Source organism: Oryzias latipes, chromosome 17, assembly GCF_053564925.1.
Source record: "Oryzias latipes strain Hd-rR chromosome 17, Olatipes_Hd-rR_3.1".
NCBI classification, from domain to species: Eukaryota; Metazoa; Chordata; class Actinopteri; order Beloniformes; family Adrianichthyidae; genus Oryzias; species Oryzias latipes.
The window spans coordinates 34,834,009-34,858,988 of NC_136253.1; the positions used below are offsets into that span (position 1 = coordinate 34,834,009).

Consider the following 24,980-nt stretch of genomic DNA (forward strand, 5'->3'; position numbering starts at 1 on the left):
AGGCACATTTGAATTCAGGTTGTGCGTCTCCTGCGCTAGCTGAATGTTACCGGCTTTAGCATGGCAACAGGGGGGGGGGGGGGGGTGTCTTTGGCTGCATCCCCCCCCGCCCCCCTCCACACACACACACACAGCCACCACAGGACTGAAGGGGGGACTCAGGTAAGCCGGGGCTGAAGAGGGAGAGCGTCCGCTCGGACAGCAGGAGACTCAGACCTGATTTCTGTGCGTGAAGACAAAAGGATTCCAGCTGAAGTTCAGGAGGAGGGGGAGGAGGGGGGGGTGGATATGAAGTGATGCCCTGACTGGACGGAGCGGCACCGACACCCCGAGGATGACATGACGGTTCGGGTCAGTGAAACGGTTTGTGTGTCCGGCTGGAGAGGACAGCCGTCCGCTGCAGGATGATCCACCTGAGCGGGACCGGTGCTGCATCGACCCGACCTCTGCGCAGACGGGAATGGTTCTGAGACGTCAGGATCACCTGGACCCAGGGGGGCGGGGGGGTCCTCACCCTCCTCTTTACGCCCCCCACCACGTCAAGGTGGCTTCCTCCATCCTCTACCTGTTGAGCATGTGATCAGGTGGACCACCTGTGCCACAAAGGAACATCTTTGAGTGACTCTAACCCCCCCCCCCCCCCCCCCACCGGAAGCTCAACCCCCCCCCCCCCCTCCTCTCTCTGTAACTGGATGTCTTGATGTTTTGCTGTGGGCTGGGACACTGGCGGAGAGAGCAGCCAACCTACGTAAGTGAATCTGCCATCATCTGAAGCTCCGTAGCTTCAGGGCGTACGGGTGGATGTGGAGCTTCTGCCCCCCCCGCCCACATCCACCCCCCCATATGTGGAGAAGGTGCATCAGAACCGTCTCCACATATGACATGTGATAGCTTTGTGGTCCTCCAGCAGATTTGGAGGAATTGTGGAATGAAACTTTAGGAGAAGTTGTAGTCGTGACTTTTCCTACGAGAGTCTAAGAACCAGAGCTGTAATTCAGCGGCTTCCTTTCTTTTGCTACTTTATAAATGTTTGAAAACCAAACGTGTTCCTTTATTTTTTTATCGATTTGAAGACAGAAAAATCAAACATTAAGAAACTGTTTGTCACTGAGACCCAGAAGAGATCGACAGGGCCAACCTCAAAATGGATGGATTGAACTTTATCGACAAGAAGGAAGAGAAACGTAGAGAAAGAACTGGATCACCCAAAGCTCCCACCTGCTGACAGGTGAGGGGCGGGGTTTACTGCTCCATGTTTTGTAAATGTAAGAAAAATGGTTCCAGGACATCAGCCGTTGTTCTCATAGTTTTTTTAGTTGAACTTATTCAAGTCATAAAATGACCAGATGCTGCAGTAAAAGTAGGTGGAGCCACATCCAACGTTCCAAACGTTTAGTTTGTAGCCCGCTTTCAAGTGGTAGGGGTTTGTGGGGGGGGCCGCTCTGAATGGTCAGGTCCCGGCCCGGTATGGGGTGTTATGGGAGGGGTCCTCAGACCGCCTCAGAGGGAGGAGCTTCGGTTCTCCTCACTGCTTTTATGTCCCATCAGAGATGGGGGTCCTGCAGATGTTCCTCCTCATGTCCCCCCCCCCTCCCTCACTTCCCTCCTTTCCGTCTCCAGGAAGAGCATCATCTTCACGCCATTCTTCAAATCAGACATGAGCTGAAAAAAAGGGGGGGGACCAGGTGGAGCCCGGCCTGTGGGTCTTTTATTTCTGTTTCTTTGACTCACATTTTTTTCTCCATTTTGATGCAACGAAACTTTACCCCCCCCTCCCCCCTCTGCAGACGTTTGTTGCTGCATTTAGAAAAATCGCTGAAATGTGGAAAAAACCAGCTTTTATCTGTAAAGCTACATCTATTTTAGCTGAAACATCAGAACCGAGCCGTCTCGGTCAGGTGCAGCCTCTTCCCGTGAGGACGCAGCATCAGGACCGAGCGGGAGGTCACGCTCTGGAGCCGCCGCCACGCCCGCCTCGGTTTATCACACACTCACATAAAAATGGTCATAAGCAGCTTAAAGACAGACGTTTTTTTATGAATGTGTGAGTGCACATGGCGGAGGATTGTGGCGATGTGTTCTTAAAGGAACAGTTGCACTTTGTATTTGGAGCTGATGAACTGTAGAATTTCATTTAGGACTTTAACATGTGATGCTGCTAAAATCAAGGAAACACATTTTATGTGTTTATTTTTGTAGACAATTCTAAGATATTAGATTTCTCTGCACACTGCAGACACGTTCGACAATTTACCCGCCTAAAGCTCATGAAAACGGACATCTGTGGGGTTTGGATGACATTAACGTCACATTGAAAGGTCGTCTCTCCTCACCTCCTCATCCCTTCGGCAAACTGCACGGCCCATTTGGAAACCGTTACCGGTGGAGAGCTGGCTGGCCGAACGGCATCTGCTGCCAGAAACCAGAGGAGGGCCGTGTGCCGGCCTCCGCTGCTCCTGTTCCAGCGTTTCCTTGGAGTTTGTGTCCTTTTATGTTCAGCAGGGCGGTAAACAAAAGGACAACATGAAGGCGGCTTTTCTGACTGGAAGGGAGGCGTTTTATCTCTGATCCAACTTAACTGGATCACAGAGTCTCACAGGAATGTTGGTCATTAGCTGCATTTGAGCTGCGGCTCCATAGAAGTCCAAATGAATTCTGGGAGCCGAAAGGTCACACGCTGGCTGACTTTGAACCTGATTTGGTTTTCGTTGGTCTGGTTTTTGACGCCATATGTTGGCTCCTCTGCTGCTGCCTGTGGCTGCAGCTCTGAGGGACATAGAGTTACATGTGACAAATAGCAGCTTTTTTGTTGGTTTATCTCCATAGCAACTATTCTATTTTTTGGTGGTCTGGGGGTAGCAAACAGGTCGATGTCCTTTTTAAAAAAATCACCAAAAGTAAACTCCTGGATTTCCTTGGCAACTGAGTTTTTTTGTTAACCACACCCAGTCCTAATATGGTCATATCCTGTCATATCTATTTGTTCAGCTTTAGCCAAATATTTGTCAGATCAGTTGTCACAATATTCTGGTGAAAAGAAAAAAAGTGAGCAACAGGGGAACGCCACTCTGGTGATTGATGGAAACCCCCTTGGAGGGGTTTACATTTATAGAAGGTACTAAATTAGAAGGTAGAAATTTCAAGATGGTGGCCTCTTAAAGAGGTCAAAGGTCAAGGAAACTTTGGTTGTGGTTGTAGGCTGACCTGTGTGTGTGTGTGAAGTTTTGTGAAGAACAAAAAACAAAAGTTTTCTTTTCCCAAACTGTGTGGAAATGAGAAAATTGCCTGATGTCTTTGCAACAAAATGACCACCAAGCTGTTGGTCTTTTGGCCATCCCATAATAATTTTAAAACTCCCTTTGCATATCCCCAAAGGATTGGTTTCATACCAACCCTTCCTATTTTGGTTTCTTCCGCTGTGAAAGAGTCTTATTTGCGAAATTCACTGCTGTCTGAAAGAATTATTTATTCAGAAAACGTGGAAAAAACTTCTTTATAGCCTTCATTAAGAGTTCAGCGTCCTTTTCTGGAACATCCCATCATGCAGGCTGACACCAGCGCGCACTCCAGCGCTGACATTCAGATCCAGAAAATCTCCCGCCCTCTGGATGATGAATGCCATGTTTCCCTGCAGTTCTGCGCAGTACATCACGCGCGCGAACGCGCTCGTGTTCCGCTCGTCCCGTCTCTCCTGGAGGCCACACACGTTGCTATCTGGGCTGGAAGTTGTTTAGATTCATCCAACCTGTCAGACCTCACAGGCTGTGAGGATGGAGTCTGTCTGAGGGATGGAGACCTCCTTGGTGTGTCTGCGCCTGAGGTCAGAGCGGGAGATGCGCAGCGCAACATGCGCCGCGCAGAGATATAAGCCTTTAATACCTTCAGGACCCAGGAGAAGGGAACAGCCCTCCGCGCACGCTCCACTGGAAACACGAGCGGCGCGCTGACTTGACCGGGACACCTCACTTTTACGCAGAAAACTGCGCGTAAAACTGGACTCTTTTTGTCTCTTTTTCCCTTTCCATCTATCTGTGTAACTGGACTCTCCACCTGTCACTTCTACTAGCGCAGGTCACATGGCACACCTGCGCACGTCTCCGTCACTGGAACCGAGTGAACGGTAACGTTGACCGTTTAGTTAACGCGTGGTGTGAACGAGTGGATCTTCAACCACCATGCCGCCTAAAAAGAAGGTAAAAAAAACCAAATTCTCCAGCTTTTCGTGTGCGTGACCGCGTCCCCGTGAGTGTGTGTAGGCATGACCGGAAGCGCAAGGGAATGCACCATCTGTTGCGCCGCGCGTTAATCCGTGAGTGATGAGGCCTTTCCAAATCACTGCGCGCGCAGAGCAAACTGGTATCACGCCGTGTGTCCAGCAGAAGAAGGAGCCGCAGATCGTTGTTGTTGTTGCGTAACTTGTCTGAGTCAGATGGGATGAAACTACAATGTTTTTCTCACACGGAGGATTTTGCGTGATTTTACAGCCTCTCGCAGCAGAAACTCCACCTGTTTGTTGGATTTACTTCACGCAAAGCTTCCCTTTCTTTGGAGAAAAAACATTTGAATAATATCTATTCATTAAACCCAGAAAGTCAAAAGCATTCCTTTTATTTTAGTTTAAACTAAATAGTTTCAGACATCATATTGCATTTTTAGAAATATATGTTCAGTAACTCTGTTGTCTTATAACAAACTTCCCAAAGGTTCAATCTTTCATGCAGTAAAAAAAAAATCTACAAATATTTTTCCACTGAAAAGTGTCTTTAAAGCTTTTTAAACTCATCATTTTTAAAGGTGGAAGAATGGGATGATGGGGAAGACAGCTGCTGTAACAAAAACAAAACCGCTAGAAGAGAAAAAGACAAATCTCTAAAGTTCACGTTTTCACTCCAGTGGGAAGTTTCTCCACTGAAAGCTAATAAAACTCCTTCTCTGTGACCAGAAGGTCAAAGCATCTCCAGGCTGCTTCATGCACCCAAATGTTGTTTTTATAACTGATCATTTCAGACGCCTTGAAAGTCTCATAGAATGTTAATAATCTGGGAGTGGGGGGGTTCCACAGCTTTATGATTGTTCACTGCAGATTTCTGGAATTGGACTCCAAGTCATCAGGAGAGACTTTTGGCCACACGAGTGACTATAAGTCAAATGACGGTTTGTTTTCTGTCTGGTTCCTGAACAGGAAGTTGTTTCCACTCTCAGCCTGCCGTCACGCGGTTTGTGGTTCTGTTGGACTCTTCAGAATCAGTGACAGAAAAAAAAAAGATCTTCCATCCACCTTGACCAGGTTTACATGCTGCTTCAATGTTCTCATCATATCTGGAATAACATGCTTTCTGGTCAAAATGGCGGAACAAAGTCCCCTTTTTGGGGCGTGACATGGTACATGCCATTTTTATCTAATACAATGCTACGAGTGAAAAAGCCCAACGTCTATTTTTTCAGTTTAAATTCCCACTCCAATCATCTTTTGATCTGTTTCCAAAGTGTTCCCTGTGGTCTTTTAATGATGATGCTGTTTTTAGCCAAAGCCTGTGGCGTTTTCTAGGACTTAGTTTCTGCAGAGCGGCAGGAGTTCAGCAGAAATTCAGCTTTGATTTGAGGGTGGGACCGTTGGTGCAGAGCAACTCCGACCCCTTCCCCTCCCCATCGAGGAGAGCTCTCTGTTTACACACTCTCATGCTAGCTTACAGCCCCAAGCTAACATTAGCCGTGCAACGAAAACAGCAGCAACATCAGATCCATCCATCCGTCCAGTTCTGATCCAGATTCCAGCTCAGACCAGGAAAACAAAGACTTTCATGGATGTGTTTGTCTGCAGGAGGATGATCAGAAAGGGGCGGAGCAGGGAGCCTGTGGCCCCGCCCAGCGTGTTTTCTATGATCTTTTTCAAACAACATTTTGTCATCTGCTGACACAAGGATTTGAATTTAAAAAAAGCCTGAAAAATGCTTTTTCAACCTTATCGTCAGAAAAATACCCCAAGAACATGATTTAAAAAACCAAAATAGAATTTTCCTCTGAACTGGCCTTTAAAGAATTCGCCCTCCAGCCGATGGCGTTTCCTGAAGGTGTCATCAGAAAGTTCCTCTCTGTTTTTTTTCTTCTTACTTTGAGCTCCTGTCTTCAGTCCTCTGGCGGATCTGGACGTGTTTTCATATAATCAGCTGCTCTTAACCCTTTCGGGGTCAAACTAACACTTAGACCTTTAACCTTTGACGAAGTCAAATAAACACTTCATCCAAGGAAAAGTTACGACAGCTGCTGAGAAATGGAAATACAAAGAGACTTGAACCATCAACCTTCCTTTGTGTGTCACAAATTTACATCCAGAACACGTTTTGGAGAATAAACATAACTTAGTGTCAGTTCCAGCTCATTAAAGAAAAGAAAAAGTGGATCCGGATGACCGAGGAAGACTTTGGCCCTTCATCACGCCATCATCAAGTGAAAGAAGAACGTTTGATTCTCTGACAGAAACTTCGTGGTCACTTTTACGCCGTGTTCCTCTGGTTGGAAGGCAGCAGAGTGATGGCGTCAACGTTCTCCTGGTCGACTGAGTGGACAGCTAAACCACTGAGACACCGAAGATGCCTTTGGGATCCGGATGTGACAAAGGAAACTTGACCGTGACGGTTTCTGATCGGCGCCGTGAGCTTCTGTCACCAGAGCCGGCCTCTTCTGAAGATCTACGGCGGCGGCGTTCTCGTCTCCTCGCCTCCTTCTCCATCGCCGTTCATGTGGACGGCATCTGTTAGGAGGAAAAATCTTCCTGCTTCATTCTGACAGGCTTCAGCAGAACCTCGGTCGTGCTTTTATTCTGGAGGTTGTGGGTTCAAACCCCAAACCTTTCTGTCTTTTGTGTTCGTAACGATTTTGCGTTGAGGAGGATCCAACGTTCAGACGGTAGACAGAAACCAGGGGGGGTGGGCTTCTGGAGAAAATCCTTCTGGGATTCGCCACAGGTGATGAAGGCCGCTTCCTCTTGGTCTGTCGTGGGTCACACGCGTGCACGTTGATCTGTGCACGTCTGTCCGGCTGCGCGTTCTGCAGCAGTCGCGGCTGCATGCGACGGCTCTGCAGGTCTGTAAATCCTGCATGGACGCATTCATAATCTGCTTAGCTGGAGACAATCACGGCAGCGAGGAAGAGGAGGGTGGAGGGAAGGACTTTGACGGACAGTTTTCTTTATTCCCAGCGGAATATTCCATTCTCCGTTCTCCGGATTCCGGTTGGAGCTGAGAACAAATCCCTCCGTCACCAAAACGGACATTCCCATCAGAAGTGTTGTTAGATGAAAACACGTTAGAAACCCAAACTGTGCAAACGTTGAGAAGATTTTCTGCACAAACGTCTCATTGTGGTTGTTGGATCCATAGTTTCTCCTGTAAATGTTGCTCAAAGGCAGTGGTGATGTTTGAGGCCTCCTTCAGCTCCAGGAGGTTTAAATCTGATCTGAAGAGAGCAGACGGTCAGGAAGTTCTGGAAAAGTCCAATTCCAGCTTGGTTGATTCTTTGGAGACTTCAGAGATGATGGTTCGATCCCAGCAGAACCGTTGACCTTAGATGACCTCCGTCTTTGTCCTTTGTGGTTTTCATGCCGTGAGTCCTCATCAAGAAACGCTGATTTTTAAACCACTTTACTGAAGGGACAGTGGACAGCGCCCCCCTCTGACAGCCTGATGTGTGTCCTTAGTTTTTTTTGGACTGCAAACGTTTGGACTCATTGACAAAATTGAAAGTTAAATTTATTCGTATTAAATATGAATTCTTGTTTGGTTCACTGATCAACATTTGAAAACCAAACGGCTTCTTTCAGCGACACGATTGTCATTCAGAGAAAGAATCACATCAACGCTGTTCTTCAGAAACAAACAGAACCGGAAAGTTAAGAGTTCCCAGTTTTTAAATGTTTCCCGTTTTAAAAATAATAAAATAATGCAGGTTCTGCATTAAAGGAAGAAATGACTCATCTGCTGCATGATTTAATAATTTAGCAGCGGGGGCGTCTTGCACTTTTGCCCGGACGCTTTTTGGCCGATAGGAGGGACGGGTGGTGGGCAAACAGATGTCTGCAAGAGAAAGTGGTAAACAAATGTTTACCTGCAGCAGACAGGAGTAAACAAATGTTTACCTGCAGCAGACAGGAGTAAACAAATGTTTACCTGCAGAAGACAGAAGTAAACAAATGTTTACCTGCAGCAGACAGGAGTAAACAAATGTTTACCTGCAGAAGACAGAAGTAAACAAATGTTTACCTGCAGCAGACAGGAGTAAACAAATGTTTACCTGCAGAAGACAGAAGTAAACAAATGTTTACCTGCAGAAGACAGAAGTAAACAAATGTTTACCTGCAGCAGACAGGAGTAAACAAATGTTTACCTGCAGAAGACAGAAGTAAACAAATGTTTATCTGCAGCAGACAGAAGTAAACAAATGTTTACCTGCAGCGTCCCGGATAAGGCACAGGTTCACCCATTAGCATGTCTATGAAGGGACATTGGGGGTCTCTGAGCCCCCCAGGTAGGATCTGCTGCTGACGTTTGGAGGCAAAAGGAGGAAATATTTTCTTCTTTGGACAGAAATGGAAGCAGAAATTTAAAACAGGATTTTTTTAGAGCAGGGGTGTTCAAACCTTTTGACTGGTGGGCAAACAAAGGGTCCTAAAATGTATCAGAAGGGCCGGACCAGGAGCTGATCAGTGCAGTGTTTTGGTAATCTACCATCTACCATGGCGGAAACATTTGGAAAAACAAAAATGTAGAGAAATGCTGCGTTCAGGTGGTCTTGGAATGATTGGAAAAATGGTTACCGAGTCAGAAATCCCAAGAACTTAAAAAAAAAAAATACTACATGAATGCAGAATAATTTTCTGCACTCAAACAAAGTTCAATACTTTATCAGTACACCAGAAAAGAAAATGTTAATAAGGGTTATCAATATAATTTATAACAGCTTGGCGGGCCGCAGTTCCCCCCCCCCCCCCCCCCCCCCCCCCCCCCGATTTAGAGGCTTGAGGTTTGTGAGCAGATTTAATAGAACTTCAGACTTTATTTTGCTTTCCTGTTTGACTTAGCGTTGTGTGTTGATGTTCCTCTGCAGGGAGAGCACAAGGACACGGATGTGGTGGAGGAGAGAAACGCTCAGGTGCAGCTGGAGAAGGCCAAGGTACTTTCTGCTCCTCCCACAGGAGGACGCCATCGTGGAGCGTCACTCATTAAGAGGACTGGACACAGGATCCCCTCCGATCGTCCACACAGGACAGTAGAGAGCGCTGTAAATGCAGAAGAGATGCAGTCCAGGCTTTTCCAACGGTGGCTGCGTCGCCTCGCAGAAACGCCCCCACCTTTAAAGGGCACAATAACCGAGAGGGGGGGACGCCCAGTTTAGCTTAGTCTGTTTAGTTTAGTTTATGTTTATTATAAAAATATAATGTATATAAAAATATTAAAAAAAACTCTAAAGTTAAAATGAGTTCAAAGTGAGAGTGAGGATGTAAACTTTAGAGAACAGGTGTGTCTGTTCACCTGCATCCGTGTTTCAGCTGATCCACAAACATGACTTTTTCACTGAGCCTTTAGCCCATGTTCACACTAAAAATCAGGGAGGGGCTTCTTCTTCTTCTTTTTCTTGGTGTGAAGTGTCAGAGCGGTTCAAACCTGGTGAATCTTCCTCCAGGCTTTTTCTTTCACATCTTCATTCCGATGAATGGCAGACTTGGTTCCATAGAATTCCAGTTGGACACAAACCGCATAACATCATTTCTGACACACAAAATTGTTCATGTCTGTCAGTAAAACTGTGTTTTCTATGATTGGGTGTTTTCTGAAGCTGCAGAGTTTCTGAACAAACTGAAATATTTTTCAGTGTTTGTTAAACCTGCAGATGTTCAGGAGGAAAAACATCTCTGGATGTTGCAGATAAAAACGGCCTCCGTCCAAGGTTTCCACATCGGCAGATCTCTGTTGATGGATTCACTTGAATTGGGAATCGAACCCCCGCAGAGTTAATGAGCCCCGCTGGTGCTTTGTAATCAAGGACACGGACTCATGCGGGCTGTCCTCTGGTGACCCCCACAGCATGAGCTTTTCACAGTGGAGTAATTAGGAGCAGCATCGGCGCACCGCTGACGTTTGGCTCTGACCGGATTAAAGCTCCAACAGGTATTTAGAGGAATTAAACCCACGGCAGACATTTTCATCTGCCACTCAGGGAACTGAAGCCATGACAGTCGTGTGGACCCACACGGACCCCTCCTGTCGGCTCAGGAGGTTTGTGCAGAAACTGCTGTGGATCCTTTTCTCAAAGAAATCCCACCGGAGGACGAGGAGAGGAGACTCTGTGGAGTTTCATGGAGTTAAACGGCGTCACAAATCTATATCTGAAGTTTTTTCTGGTTCCTTTTTTTCTGCAAAGTGCTGCCATTTTTATGGGAAGGTTATTACAATATTAAATGTTTCTGATGATTTATTCCAGTGAGCCTGCAGGTTTTTCTGACGAAGTTCAGACTCACAGAAGACGTAAGTCAGTCTGAGTTCAAATCTCCTGATATTTTAGGATGAAAAGCTGCTTTAAAAGTAGAAAGTGTCTCTGAAGGAGACACTAACGCTCCTGTTCTGTCATCAGCACTTCTAAGCAAAGACAGATTCAATCTTTTATTACAGATTAAACACATTTTATGTGTCTTGGGTAAAAACTGTCAGCAAAAGGACAATAAATCCATTTGACATTTCTGTTGAACTGACTTTTCTGAATTGGACTGAATTTGTCTGCTGTGTTTGAAGGAACGTCTTAAATGCAGATCTGGACATATGAGGATTGATATTAGGACAGTAGAACCAGAACTGTGTCCTTCCGTCAGACGGAGACACATTTGTCTCCTGCATTTACCACAGAGATGGTTTGTGAGGTGGCATCTCTTCAGATGTCACCTCTGGGGCAGAAGAAGGGATTTCTTCCCCTGAGCGTCATAAATCTCCACAGGGGAAGTTCCATAGCCTTAACGTCTGTGTCTCCTCTGTGTGTTTAGTACAAGCCTGTTGCTTTTGCGATACGTTGCAACTTCTCGTACACGCCGGCAGACGACGACAACGTCCCTGTGCCGGGCAAGGCCGTGACCTTCGAGGCGCGAGACTTCCTGCACGTCAAAGAGGTTCCGGACGAACAAGCGACTTCACCACCATGAAGAATGTGACGCCACGTCTCTTCAGTTGAACCATTTCTCCTCTGAACGGTGCAGAAATTCAACACTGAATGGTGGATCGGCCGGCCGGTGAAGGAAGACAGCGTTGTGGGCTTCGTCCCCAGTCCGGTCAACCTGGAAACCATCCTCATCAGGAGAGAAGTGCAAGCACGGAAAGCCGCCAAGGCCTTAGCCAGGTATGAAGGTCGGCGCCAGGTCAGCTTCTGGTTCCATCAGACTCCCCAAAGTCCCAGATTCATCTTCAAAGGTCAGAGAGCAGCTGTTCTGTGGAATATGATGGTTTATCTGTCAGGCCTGAAGGCCAGATTAGAATCTGGGATTAGCAGTTGAATCAGTCATCTACCAACAAGAGGGAACTTCAACCAACAAAGTTCTGTTCAGCACCAAAGAGGTGTCAGTGTTTAATGCATTAGATAAAAAAAATTGAATTATTGTTGCCATTTAAGTTTATGGAACCAATGCTTATGCAACATTTTTGTTGTATTGTATTTGAATATTTTGTTTTTAATAAGAAAGTGACTCTGCACATGAATGAACAATAACGGATGTAAATATGCCAGATTTTTAGCCGTCGGCTACTTTCCCTCCACAGTCCTCTGGCAGGTCCATGTTGTTGAAGACATAAAACAGATTTTAAGAAGAAAAAACAACAGATAAGAATGTAAAAGGTTAAAGACACAAAACCACAACATGAGACCAAACCAAAGAGAACATTTTAGGTTCAGATTCCTGGTCACATTTGAGATTTCCGACACTTTCAATTGTGTTTTAGAGACGACAAAACTCTCTCGTCTGTCCATCTATGTGTGGGAGTGTTTCATGAAGAGCTGAAACTGAACTGAATCCATCAGCCAATCAGAAGAGGCGGCTCTGTCTGAACCTCCTGATTCCTTTGATCTAGTCTTCAGCGGTCCCAGTGGTCTTTTTTATGATGATGATGATGCCGTTTTTAGCCAAAAGCCAAGAACCTGTCGTTTTCTAGGACATAGTTTCTGCAGAGCGGCAGGAGAAAAACTCCCCTTTGACGATGAAGAGGGATGAAATCTGTGTGCTGACTCAGCGAATGTTGTCCTTTCAGCAAAGCCGCATCTCAAACTACTCAGGACATGAACTCTAAGAAGTACACGCCCCCCTCACAAGGTCAGTCCATGTGTGAACCCTCTGAGTTACCACGGTGACGGCACTGCCTTACTCTTGTGTTTCTGTGTGTGTGTGTGCTCGCGCAGCCAATCAGCAGGTGAAGAAGAAGCCGGTAAGCAGCAGAAATCTCCCTTTTTTAACATGTTTTCATGTTCTTCATGCATGTTTCTTTGTGTCACACATTCAGAGGACTTTAGACGTGTTTTCTGCAGGGGCGAGACGGGGGGTACGGGGAGGGGGGGTAGCATGTACATGTGACCGTTGTCTGCTCAGAAGCATTTGGGAGGTCAAGGTGTTTGTTTCAATATTTGGATTTCCAAAACATCCGGAGCCATTTTTCGCGTTTTTCTTTAACACCAAATAACAGAGAGATCAGAAGTTTTGTTGGTTTATTGATCGTTTTTGATGACTGACAGACACATGATGGGGGATGATGGTCTACCAGGCGGCGTGAGCGGTAAAGTATGTTCATGTATGACATCATCACGATATAAATCAATGTTGAATCAATTCTTAGTACTTCAATCTAGTTTTTTTTAGCATTTAAATCGTTTTTCACAAGAAGAAAACTATTTGATATGGGGGAGGGGGGGAGGTTGTCATGGAAGCAGCTACAGAGCCCCCGCTGACCTCGCCCTGCAGCAGAGAAGGAAAGTGGTTCTGGCGTTTAGACCGGCGGCATACTATAGAACGTTCAGGCTATGTGACCGGAACTCCTGATCCGTTTTTAGTGCAGCCAATCAGAATCCAGTACTGAAGCCGATGGTACAGCTGTGTGTTATCAAACATACGTGTTCCTCGTGTGATGCTGGGTGGTGTCTGCAGGGGGAGCAGGTGGCCATGTATGACGTTGTGCCTACAATGCGTCCTGTGATTCTGATGGGACCATCCCTGAAGGGCTTGGATGTACGTTTCCCGCCATCTTTATATTGGACAAAGAAAAACTCTAATTGATGAGCTTTTTGGTCCAAAATCCTGACTTTTTTTCTTCTTCAGGTTACAGACATGATGCAGAAAGCTCTGTTTGACTTCTTAAAGCACAGATTTGAAGGCAGGTAAGTTCTCTGGTGCTTTGCCACATATTTGAATCAACCGTCTGTGTATACCCGCACTCTGCAACAACTCCTGCCATTTCATTTGTTCTCCAGAATAACCATAACCCGGGTCACGGCGGACATCTCCCTGGCGAAACGGTCCATCCTCAACAACCCTGGGAAGAAGGCCTTAATGGACCGGTCCAACACCCGCTCCAACTTAGGTTGGTCTGCCTTGATGCCCTCCTCTGGCCTCATGATGGTTGTTGGAGCTGTTTTTGGTGACCAGAAGTTTTTGATGGCTTAAAAGAAATCCCAATCTGAAGACTGTGTTTCCTCTGAGGGAAAAGCGATCCATTTAAAAACCTTAATTAGATTAAAAGTAGATTCACCGACGCAAACATAGAATCAATTATTCACATTTGGACGAGTGGGACAAGTGTTTCTTACCTCCACATGCATCATGACAGTTTGTTCTCACAGGTATTTAATGAAAACTATTGTAGTCACAGAAGAAACATCAAAAGGTTTTAGATAATAGATACATGTTTTGTGCTAAATCATAGATTAAACCTTTTTCTCCAGCCAAAAAACTGAGGTTTTCTGATGTGTGAAGCCCACCCACCACAAACCAGCTCACACCACTATTCAGGAAAACAGAAAAAAAGCCAGGATCCTGTTTTCTATTATTTTTCACAGCAGTGTCCTCCTAAAGCCTTAGTGACATGAACCCATACGGGGGGCCGTGGTACGGTGACATGAACCCATACGGGGGGCCGTGGTACGGTGACATGAACCCATACGGGGGGCCGTGGTACGGTGACATGAACCCATACGGGGGGGCGTGTTACGGTGACATGAACCCGTACGGGGGGCCGTGGTGAGGTAACATGAACCCATACGGGGGGGGGGGGGGGGGTGTTACGGTGACATAAACCCATACGGGGGGGGGGGGGTGTTACGGTGACATAAACCCATACGGGGGGCCGTGTTACGGTGACATGAACCCATACGGGGGGGGGCGTGTTACGGTGACATGAACCCGTACGGGGGGCCGTGGTACGGTGACATGAACCCATACGGGGCGCCGTGGTACGGTGACATGAACCCATACGGGGGGCCGTGTTACGGTGACATGAACCCATACGGGGGGGGCGTGTTACGGTGACATGAACCCGTACGGGGGGCCGTGGTACGGTGACATGAACCCATACGGTGGGCCGTGTTACGGTGACATGAACCCATACGGGGGGGGCAGTGTTACGGTGACATGAACCCGTACGGGGGGCCGTGGTGAGGTAACATGAAGCCATACGGGGGGGCCGTGTTACGGTGACATGAACCCATACGGGGGGGGCGTGTTACGGTGACATGAACCCGTACGGGGGGCCGTGGTACGGTGACATGAACCCATACGGTGGGCCGTGTTACGGTGACATGAACCCATACGGGGGGGGCAGTGTTACGGTGACATGAACCCGTACGGGGGGCCGTGGTGAGGTAACATGAAGCCATACGGGGGGGCCGTGTTACGGTGACATGAACCCATACGGGGGGGGCGTGTTACGGTGACATGAACCCATACGGTGGGCCGTGTTACGGTGACATGAACCCATACGGGGGGGGCCGTGTTACGGTGACACGAACCCATACAGGGGCCGTGGTACGGTGACATGAACCCATACGGGGGGGGGGGGGGGGGGGGGTGTTACGGTGACATAAACCCATACGGGGGGGGGGGTGTTACGGTGACATAAACCCATACGGGGGGGCGTGTTACGGTGACATGAACCCGTACGGGGGGCCGTGGTGAGGTAACATGAAGCCATACGAGGGCCGTGTTACGGTGACATGAACCCATACGGGGGCCGTGTTACGGTGACACGAACCCATACAGGGGCCGTGGTACGGTGACATGAACCCATACGGGGGGCCGTGGTACGGTGACATGAACCCATACGGGGGGGGGGGGGGGTGTTACGGTGACATGAACCCATACGGGGGCGTGTTACCGGTGACATGAACCCATACGGGGGCGTGTTACCGGTGACATGAACCCATACGGGGGGCCGTGGTACGGTGACATGAACCCATACGGGGGGCCGTGGTACGGTGACATGAACCCATACGGGGGGGGTGTTAGGGTGACACGAACCCATACGGGGGGCGTGTTACGGTGACACGAACCCATACTAGGGCCGTGTTACGTTGACATGAACCCATACGGGGTTCATGTTTTCATGAATTAAGATCATTTTTTACAGGACAGAAAAAAAAAACATTTTCTCCAAAACAAGGTTCTTTTTACTTTCTGAAGATTCCATTTTTGCAGTGTAAGGGGGGAGCTCAGGTGTGTCTTGAGACTCGTGTGGACACCTGTGCGCATAATTACCTGGATTCTTGATGTGTATGTGCTGAGTGTATCATGAAGTATTTGTAAGGATAATGGGACTCATGGCGTACGAGTGATGCTGCCGTACGGCGTCCTTACGCCACGCTTTAGTCGTTAGTGAGGTGGGAATTCTTAGTGACTGTGCACAAACGCTGCACGCACGGGGTGTGCACGTGATCCGCCAGTGGCCATAGGCCGCCGTTGGACGTCCACTCAAACCACCCTCTGATTGTATCACCTACTACCCCGTGTTGCATCCGTGTTCACTACGACCCGTCACCCGCAGGATGCCTGCAGGAACATGTGCATGAGTGTTTGCTCTCACTGAGCGGTCTATGACTCTCAGTTCCCCACAGGTCTGACCATCCCCCCCCCCACAGACACCTGTGAGGTCAGTTATGACTAAGGGTCAACCCGGCCGACCCCACACCACCAGAAACCTTCACACCCATTCAGAGACTTTTAAATGCAGGAAAGCAGAAACCATCAAACACTTGTCTGATTGCCTCTCACCCTTTTGTTTCTCTACATTTTCTTTGACTTGGTTCTCTCCCCCATTCTACTTCTTTATTGCTGCCACTTCATTAGAGGAGTAAATATTCGGTTTCAGGCAGAAAGGAGACAATTTACTTGGTTTCTTTCTCTTACTCTTGTCTCTCTCTTTGCTCTCAGATTCTGCTGGTACGTATCACAGCTGCTAGTTCTTGTGCTCCTCACAGATGCTCCTCCCTCCTGTTCTGATCTCCCTAAGCCCCGCCCTGATTCTAAACTCTCGTTCTACTCGTTAGCGGCAGATGTGGCGACCCCTAAAGGCAGCAGCCCAACAGCAAAGACAAAGACTTCCATCCTAGATAGTTTGTGAATATTGGAGTTTTGTGCGGCGTCTGTAGTTGTAGTCCGTTCAAACAAAGTCATGTGACATAAAAAGAGTTGTGAAGGCAAACAGATTTGTATTATTTTTATGTCACATGTTTTTTCCAAATGTTTAGCACTTTCAGCTTTTTCCAGCTGTGACTTTTGGTCCTTCAAATCCTTGAACTTTTCCAGATATTCCAGGATTTCCAGGATTTTTGCCTCCATTGAAAAACATGGAGAATCCTTGGTGCAGAAGCTCGCTGGTTTGATACCAAGCTCAGGCATTTTTCATGAACATCTTTTTTGTTATTGTGCTGTTTTTACTTTATTTATGGTCAACTTTGTTCATTTCTTTATTTATTTATTTAGTTTTTGCCATTTATTCCCCTTTAAATTTAATTTTCATTCAGCCATGTAGCATCAACCCTGCATTTTCTTCTGGAAACGCAGCTCCTTCTAGTTACTTTTATACTTAAGACTTTCCTAAAGATCAAACTAAAATTGACTTAAGGTTAAGAACCAATTCACTTACTTAAAAAACAATACAATAAAACACTTGTAGCAGTATTTTGAAAATGTGTAAAAATTTAAAAGCAATAGAACCTGATAGCAAATACAACCTGACGGTCTGATGATAACAAGTGTTAGTTCTGGTGAAATGCAGCAGCTGGTTCTCCATGTTTCCCTCAGACTGACAATATCCTGGTTCTGTCTGCTGTTGCAGCTCAGATCCAGGGGGAGGTGGAGCGCATCTTCGAGCTGGCCCGCAGCCTTCAGCTGGTTGTTCTGGACGCCGACACCGTCAACCATCCTCTGCAGGTGTCAAAGACCTCTCTGGCTCCAATCCTGGTCTACGTGAAGATTTCTTCACCCAAAGTAGGCTTGAAAAGCAACATCTGAGTGTGTTGGTAAAACTGGAAGTTATCTGTGTTTTCTTTTTCTTGGTGACTTTTTATTTTTTCTTGCTGCAAAGGTTTTGACGAGATTGATCAAGACCAGAGGAAAGTCTCAGACCAAACATCTGAATGTTCAGCTGGTGGCTGCAGATAAACTCGCCCAGTGTCCAAGTGTGAGTGCCATCTAGTGGAAAATATTGGAACTGCAGCACTATCAATCAGATAGATAGATAGATAGATAGATAGATAGATAGATAGATAGATAGATAGATAGATAGATAGATAGATAGATAGATAGATAGATAAAACTAGCTTTTTTCGAGTAAACATGAAGAAAAAATAAGAAGTTTTAGGAATCAAATCTTAAATGTACTGATTGTCATTTTTACAAGTAAAACATTTGCAAATTGAACTTTGATATGTTTGTTAAAAACAAGTCTGTATTCGTCGTTCTTTGTACTTTGTACATTAAGAAGTCTTATATCAAGCATGTTTAGAACTTAGATATATACCTTTATATGATAAAAACCTTTGCAGACGTTGCTCATCCAGTTATCCCATAATGCTAGGGGTGTAACAATAATTCTGTCTGAGGCGAGATGTTGATACCATTATAAAATCATTTCAAAGGACCTAAACTGATTTTACTGATCTTGAAAAATATAATCTGGATGGAGGTACAGTAGGTTTATGTGACTATAAGGTAAAAACGATTAACCACAGCGGACAACACACGTGATGTCATGAACACGGATCAGTCCATCATTCCAGTCCAATGTGTGGACAGACTTTGAATAAAGTCATGTGACCATCCAGTGTCTAGAATGTTCTAAGAATGTTCCCTTTGGATTCTTTGGATGTGGAAAAACAACAGTGGTGAACTTTAGGAAACTAACATGTGAATGGATTTGACATTCATTCTAGTTTAATGGTTTGTTTGGACACAGATTTCAATTAACTTGATGATCTGGAAGAAATCCAAGAATCTGGAAAACTGTTCAGTAGCAGGAATTTCTGTCTGAGTCTCACTGCTGGAAGTTTGGATGAAGAGGATCTGGATCCATTTAGGGCAGAGGATCAGATCGTTCTAAATGAACTAGAAATCAAACATGAATCCTATCGTCAGCCAAAAACTGTGATATGAATGGAATTGTTCAAATGAATCGTTACTCCCCAACATAAAGCAGTTGTGTTTTCCTCATACGATAATGTTTCCATTTCCTGTAGGAAATGTTTGACGTGATCTTAGATGAGAACCAGCTGTCAGACGCCTGTGAGCACATCGCTGACTACCTGGAGTCCTACTGGAGAGCTACCCACCCGCCTGAGATGGAGCCCGCCAACGCCATGGTCGCCCAGCTGGCTGAGAACACGCTGCCCACCAGCCCCACAGCCATCCCGGTGCATGCACACGCCGACACGTAGCTGCAGAGCAGGCCTGCAGACGTCACCTCACCTCATTCCACTCCTGTCATTTGACGTCTTAGCTTTGGTGATGTTTGATCTACATCTGTGTTTGTTTCCACTGACACATCTAACACTTTCATTGCATGTCTGTTCGTCCCTCAACCCCTGCCCAGTTAAAGAAGAAGTGAGATAGGCCCACAGCCGGTGAGTGAAAATCTGCAGCAGCATGGTTTCAGGATCTGGAGCTGAAAGGGACTTCTGTGTCTGTTTACAGTAAAACAGAGACATAGGATCCTGCAGTAATCATTTGAATGATTTCAAAAGCATTTTTTAACATTTCAGGAGAACACTTTTACTTTTTAAATAAACAGTTTCAGTATTTACAAGTACAATACATAGACAAATGTCAGTTTAAAATAAATGCCACATATTCTGTGAAATAAAACTGTTTAAAGTTGGAGTTATATTCAATATACACTTCGAGTAATGACAGTGAGCTTCTTTAAAGTCTCACATCTTGTGATCTAAGTAAAGTAAATAATAAGTAAATGTCATTTCTATAGCACCTTTCACAGACAGAAGTCACTAGGTGCTTCACAGGTTAAAATAGGGCTGGACAAAAATGACGGGACCCATAACTTAATATTTTGTTCCACAGCCTTTTGAGGCAATCACTGCAATGAAACGGTTTCTGTATTTGTCAATGAGCCTTCTGCACCTCTCCACAGGTATTTTGGCCCCCTCCTCATGAGCAAACTGCTCCAGTTGTCTCAGGTTTGACGGGTTTCTTCTCTAAATGGCATGTTTCAGCTCCTTCCACTGATGTTCAATGGGATTCAGATCTGGGCTCATAGAAGGCCACTTCAGAATAGTCCAACGCTTTTCTATGAGCCATTCTTGGGGTTTTTGGCTGTGTGTTTTGGATGGTTGTCCTGTTGGAAGACCCATGACCTGAGACTGAGACCAAGCTTTCTGACACTAGGCAGCACATTTCTACCCAGAATGCCTTGATAATCTGGAGATTTCATTTGACCTTCACAACTTCAAGACCCCCTGTGACAGATGCATCAAAGCAGCCCCAAAACAGAACTGAGCCTCCTCCATGTTTCACAGTAGGGACAGTGTTCTTTTGGTTGGATGCTTCATTCTTGAGTCTACCAACATAGAGCTGATGTTTCTTACCAAAAAGCTCCAGTTTTGTCTCGTCTGTCCAAAGGACATTTTCCCAGAAGCTTTGTGGCTTGTCAACATGCATTTTTGCAAATTCCAGTCTGGCTTTTTGATGATTTCCTTTCAACAGTGGTGTCCTCCTTGGTCGTCTCCCATGAAGTCCACTCTGGCTCAAACAACCATGTATGGTGCGATCTGACACTGATGTACCTTGATCTAGGAGGTCACCTTTAATGTCTTTGGAGGTTGTTCTGGGCTCTACAGTTTCAACTATCCATCTCCTCAATTTGTCATCAATTTTCCTCTTCCGGCGTTCATGGATCTAATTTTCTGCAGGTTGATGATTAGCAAGGGGCGGAGCTTATTTTCTACATCACAAATACAATCTGTTTCAAACTGCACTTTTGCATTCTGAATTAAAAAAAAACTCAGAAATGCAGTTTTTATCTTAATCTTAATCTTAATTTTTCTTTGTCTATCATCAGAAAAATGCCACAAGAACATGTTAAAACACAATTTATATGGGAGTGGGTCTTTAATGATCAAACCAGGTGTTTGATCATTTCCATTCAGATGTCACGTCAGACAATCCTCTGTCTCCATTTTCATCTTCATCTCTGCTTAATGTCTTATTTATGTCTGTAAATCCTACAGCGTTGGTTTGTCTTCCTGGAACTCTTACTTCTGCGAGTGAAATCGTTTGCTTGTTCTTAGTTTGTGCTTCAGTTTTAGCTGGTTAGCATCAGATTCCAGGTTAACCCTTTTAGTCCCCTAAGAATCTGACAGTTTATCTAAGTTGTGAGATTCTGTTCTTCCATTTTATAACCTTTCTAATCAGGTTAGTTTTTTGTCACAGATCTCGTTGACCTGTAAACATGTTCATGCTTGAATCTGAACCAAAAGTTGGTTTTGTGTTTGGAAATCCCATTCAAATGTGAATTAATTAGGTTAAAAGTGCGTGAGTGACCCTTTCACTGAGATGACTCTGCCTCTTTTCTGCACCAGGATGAACAGAAGAGTAAAAAGGACCCCGCCCCCAAGAGGAAAGGTTCCCGTGACAACCACCCCGACAAGGAGCCAACAGCAGCCGCTGCTCAGGAGCAGAAAGCTGACGAAGGCCAAACTCAGGACGAAGAGGAGCAGATGGTGAGGACTGAACCAAAAAAGCCCCAGCACAGCCACCACCACCACCACCGCCGGCGGACGGATCACCACAGCCAGTGCAACCAAACCTCCGGCGCCGGGGACACGCGGTCGGGCAGAGACCTGAGCCACAGAGGGACATGCAGGCCCCCGCCTGAGGAAAAGGAGGAAGAGGAAGAGGAGGAGGAGGTGGAGACCGTGGTGAATAAGAAAGAGCCCCACTATAACCACGGGGGTCACAACCACCACCACCACCACAACAGCCATCACCACCGCCACCAGCATCACGACAGGGACGAGTACGAGCACAACGAGCAGAACCGCAGGCAACGGCACCAGCAGCACATTTCACCGCGGAATCACCTCACAGACCGCTATCCCGCACACAACGCACAGCACCACAAAGCACATCACCACATCACACAGCACCACAACGTACAGCACCTCAACGCACAGCACCACAACGTACAGCACCTCAACGCACAGCACCACAACGTACAGCACCTCAACGCACAGCACCACAACACACAGCACCACCACGCACAGCACCACCACGCACAGCACCACAACGCACAGCACCACAACCACCACCTCCACAGCAGGGACCGCGAGAGAGACGGACGCAATGACAGACGGCACGCCGGAGATGGCCAACAGTGGCGCGCTGGTTCCTACGTACACCAGTGACCCGAGGTTTTTCATGGGTCGCGTACGGTGGCCCTGAAGGACAAATCACACCAACAAATCACTCAACGCAAAGATCACAACGACAGCTAGAAAAACACCCAACAAAAAATAAAACAACAGGACAGTCTGAAAATCTAAATAAAATTCCAGAAGCCAAAATGTAAAAAGAAAAAATGTAGAAAACAAATATGAAATGTCAAGAAAGGAAAAGGTAGTTATTATGGGATATCACTGACTAGGTGAGGATGTTAATGTTTTGAAGAAGAGGGACAGCAAAAGGAGGTTTAGCCTGAACTGTGGTGGAATTCACCAAATGTTTGCAGTGGGCGTGGCCAGAAGCTTGAAGACATATCTTCTGTCGGAAGATGTCGCTGTGCCAAATAACTTCCTGTTCAAAAGGTTAACAAGCATCATCATACAGTTAGTCCATCCATCCATCCATTCATCCTCTTCCGCTTATCCGGGACAGGCTCAGTCCAAGCAAAGGTGCCCAGACTTCCCTCTTCCGGCCACTTCCTCCATCCTCTAAATATGGAGGAGCAGCAGCTCTTCTGAGTTTTCTCCGGGTGACAGAGCTCCTCCCCCTTTCTCTAAGGGAGCGCTCAGCCGCCCTATGGAGTAAGCTCATTTCAGCAGCTGGTTCTTTGGGTCATGATCCAGAGCTCTTGACCATAGGTGAGAATTGGAACGAAGATCAACCGGTAAATGGAAAGCTTTGCTCAGCTCTCTCTTCACCACAACGGACCGATCCAGCGACCACATAACGACGGACGCTGCTCCGATCGGCATATCAATCTCGCGCTCAGATCTTCCCTCACTTGTGAAAAATACCAAGATACTTACAGTCTTCCAAAAAGGGGAGGAGCTCTGCACCCACCCAGAGAAGACAAACTGTCAAGAATCCAGCCAAGAACTCTGGCCTCAGACTGGGTGGTGCTGACCGTCATCCCAGTCACCTCACACTTAGCCCCAACTGCCCCAATGCATGCTGGAGGTCCTGGTCCAATGAAGCTTATAGAGAAAAACATCATCTGCAAAGAACCGAGAGGAAATCATGGTTGCTTTTTAACTGCCGTTATGATCTTTAATATGTTTTTACGTCAAGTGATTAGTTGATGTGATTTGCACTTCAGGGCCACCGTAGTCGGAAAACTCTTTCACACGGTTGGTTTTATCAAACATGTGAGAGCAGATCTGTGGAGGATTTTTTCTTTCTTTCTGTCTGCTGCACATTTACACGCCTTCCCTCTTTTTCTTTTCTTTTTTTTGGTGTAACAAAACAAAACCTTTTGTCATTTTCTCTCATGTGTGCATTTCTGCAGAAACGGACTGCAAATGAGATCCAGAACAAAAACAATATGGTTTATGATATCCCAAACTAAATTTAGATTGTCCTTTATAAAATTCCTTTAGTTTTAGCTCCTTAGTCTGTAGGCCCAAGTGCAATTATTATTACAAATACTATTGTTACTATAAAGAAAAACCTTCAATGAATATCAAAATCAGTGTTTTTGGATGCCACAGAGATGTTCTGTTTGTTCAAAATCTCCAAAAACTGAGGCTACATTTGTGGATCTGTGCAGGTTTTCATCCATAATTACCTCTGACTGTGCAAGTTTCCACTGTTGGATCTTGAAACCTGAAAAAAACTTTTGTATGGGTTCAAGGTGTACCCCACCCCACTTAAATCTGACTCTGCATGTTGGCCATCCTGCACTTGATCCGATGAGAGCATGAATGATGCCGTAATGCTGGAGACTCTATGCATCTTCCTCGGAACCTTCTTTAAACTCACCATCTCTATGCATTTGTAAATATTCATAACTGCCTTGAGTAAATGAAAGCAGGAAAGTGGGTGGACCAATGTGTGTGATTGCTTTCTTTTTAGCAAGAAAGAAATCTATCTTTTATGATTTGCTTTGATTGTTTTCTAAAGAACACGGATGTTTACCAAAATTAAAGAAACAATGATGACAACAAAAAATTCTAAAAGGTTTTATTTTCAGTATAATAAAAAAATCTTTTTGTGTTTTTTTTCTGTTCAAGATGGTCATAAATGAAGCAGAGTCTTGCATTAAATGGTTTGTTGGAAATTAGCTACATATGGCGTGAAGGGTTTATGGCATACACTCATATTTTTGGTAGTAGACGCTTGTCTTCCAGTGAGGACCCACAGAACTGACTGGAAGTCGCTGAGGCGTTTTCCTGCATCCCTGTTGCAGCTCCAGGCAGACAGGAGTGGATGCATCCGGATGATTGATACCTGGTAAAATGGCGTATACTTATATAGCGCCTTTCTTCCTACAAGGACAAAGCGCTTTACAGTCACAGACCCATTCACCCAGTCACACACACAGTCACACACTGGTGGTCGCTCCGCTGCCAAACACAGGCGCCCGCCTACCACCAGAGGCAAGGTGGGGTTCAGTGTCTTGCCCAAGGACACTTCGACTCATGGGCGTGCAAGGCGGGAATCGAACCTGCAACCTTACGATCATGGGACGACCGCCCTACCGCTGCACCACGGCCGCCCAACTGTTTACCTGTTTAAAGCCAGCAGATCAGACAGACAGTGTTGATAATTACATTACATGCGTTCCAAATTATTATGCATATCGTATTTTAGTGTCAAAAAGATTATTTTGATTATTTTTTTTCTTAATTAATCTTATGGAATGTATTGTATCTCGGGGCTCTTTGGATCAATCCCATCAATCTAAGACACCTGTGATAATTGGGTTGCCAGGTGAGCTCAGTTCAAGGATAAATGACTACAGAAGGACGCTCCACATTTTTAAGCGCTATTAGAAAGAAAAAAGGATTTCTGCTGCTGAAAAACCTGAAATAGTTCAATGCCTTGGACAAGGTAAGAAAACTTTGGGAATTTCACAAGAAATTCAGCGTGATCATCGTACTATTCAGAGATTTGTGGCTGGTTCCGCGCACACACGGGTTTGTGCAGATAAAGGCAGAATGAAGAAGGTTTCTGCAGCAGACAAACACATCGGATTAAGAGGGCAGCTGCTGAAATGCCATTACAAAGCAGCAAGCAT

The 24,980-nt window shown here is 45.9% G+C and overlaps 1 protein-coding gene across 4 annotated transcripts; it reads left to right on the forward strand.

Annotated features, from left to right (window-relative positions):
- Positions 1-676: 676 nt before the first annotated feature.
- cacnb2b (calcium channel, voltage-dependent, beta 2b) lies at positions 677-23,911 on the forward strand. Of its 4 annotated transcripts, XM_078934959.1 has the most exons (14): positions 3,631-4,193; positions 9,103-9,168; positions 11,030-11,152; positions 11,240-11,379; positions 12,282-12,343; positions 12,430-12,455; positions 13,169-13,249; positions 13,340-13,398; positions 13,492-13,601; positions 17,349-17,500; positions 17,598-17,693; positions 18,748-18,921; positions 19,101-19,131; positions 21,103-22,041. In XM_078934959.1, exons 1-13 carry the CDS (start codon positions 4,176-4,178, stop codon positions 19,113-19,115), a joined length of 1,122 nt encoding a protein of 373 aa, XP_078791085.1. In that variant the 5' UTR covers positions 3,631-4,175; the 3' UTR covers positions 19,116-19,131; positions 21,103-22,041. The 4 variants fall into 4 exon arrangements, with proteins under 4 accessions (XP_023821118.1, XP_078791085.1, XP_020566890.1 ...); XM_023965350.2 differs by lacking the exons at positions 3,631-4,193; positions 19,101-19,131 and adding an exon at positions 677-748 and having other exon boundaries at positions 21,103-23,911; XM_020711231.3 differs by lacking the exon at positions 19,101-19,131 and having other exon boundaries at positions 21,103-23,911.
- The last annotated feature ends 1,069 nt before the right edge of the window (positions 23,912-24,980 follow it).

Bases quoted from the DNA above. Each gene is read 5' to 3' on its own strand.
- cacnb2b (XM_023965350.2), top strand. From the start codon at position 701: ATGTTTTGCTGTGGGCTGGGACACTGGCGGAGAGAGCAGCCAACCTAC. The intron at 12,456-13,168 runs GTAAGCAGCAGA...TGGTGTCTGCAG, and splicing joins AGCAGGTGAAGAAGAAGCCG to GGGGAGCAGGTGGCCATGTA. The intron at 18,922-21,102 runs GTGCATGCACAC...TTTCTGCACCAG, and splicing joins CCAGCCCCACAGCCATCCCG to GATGAACAGAAGAGTAAAAA.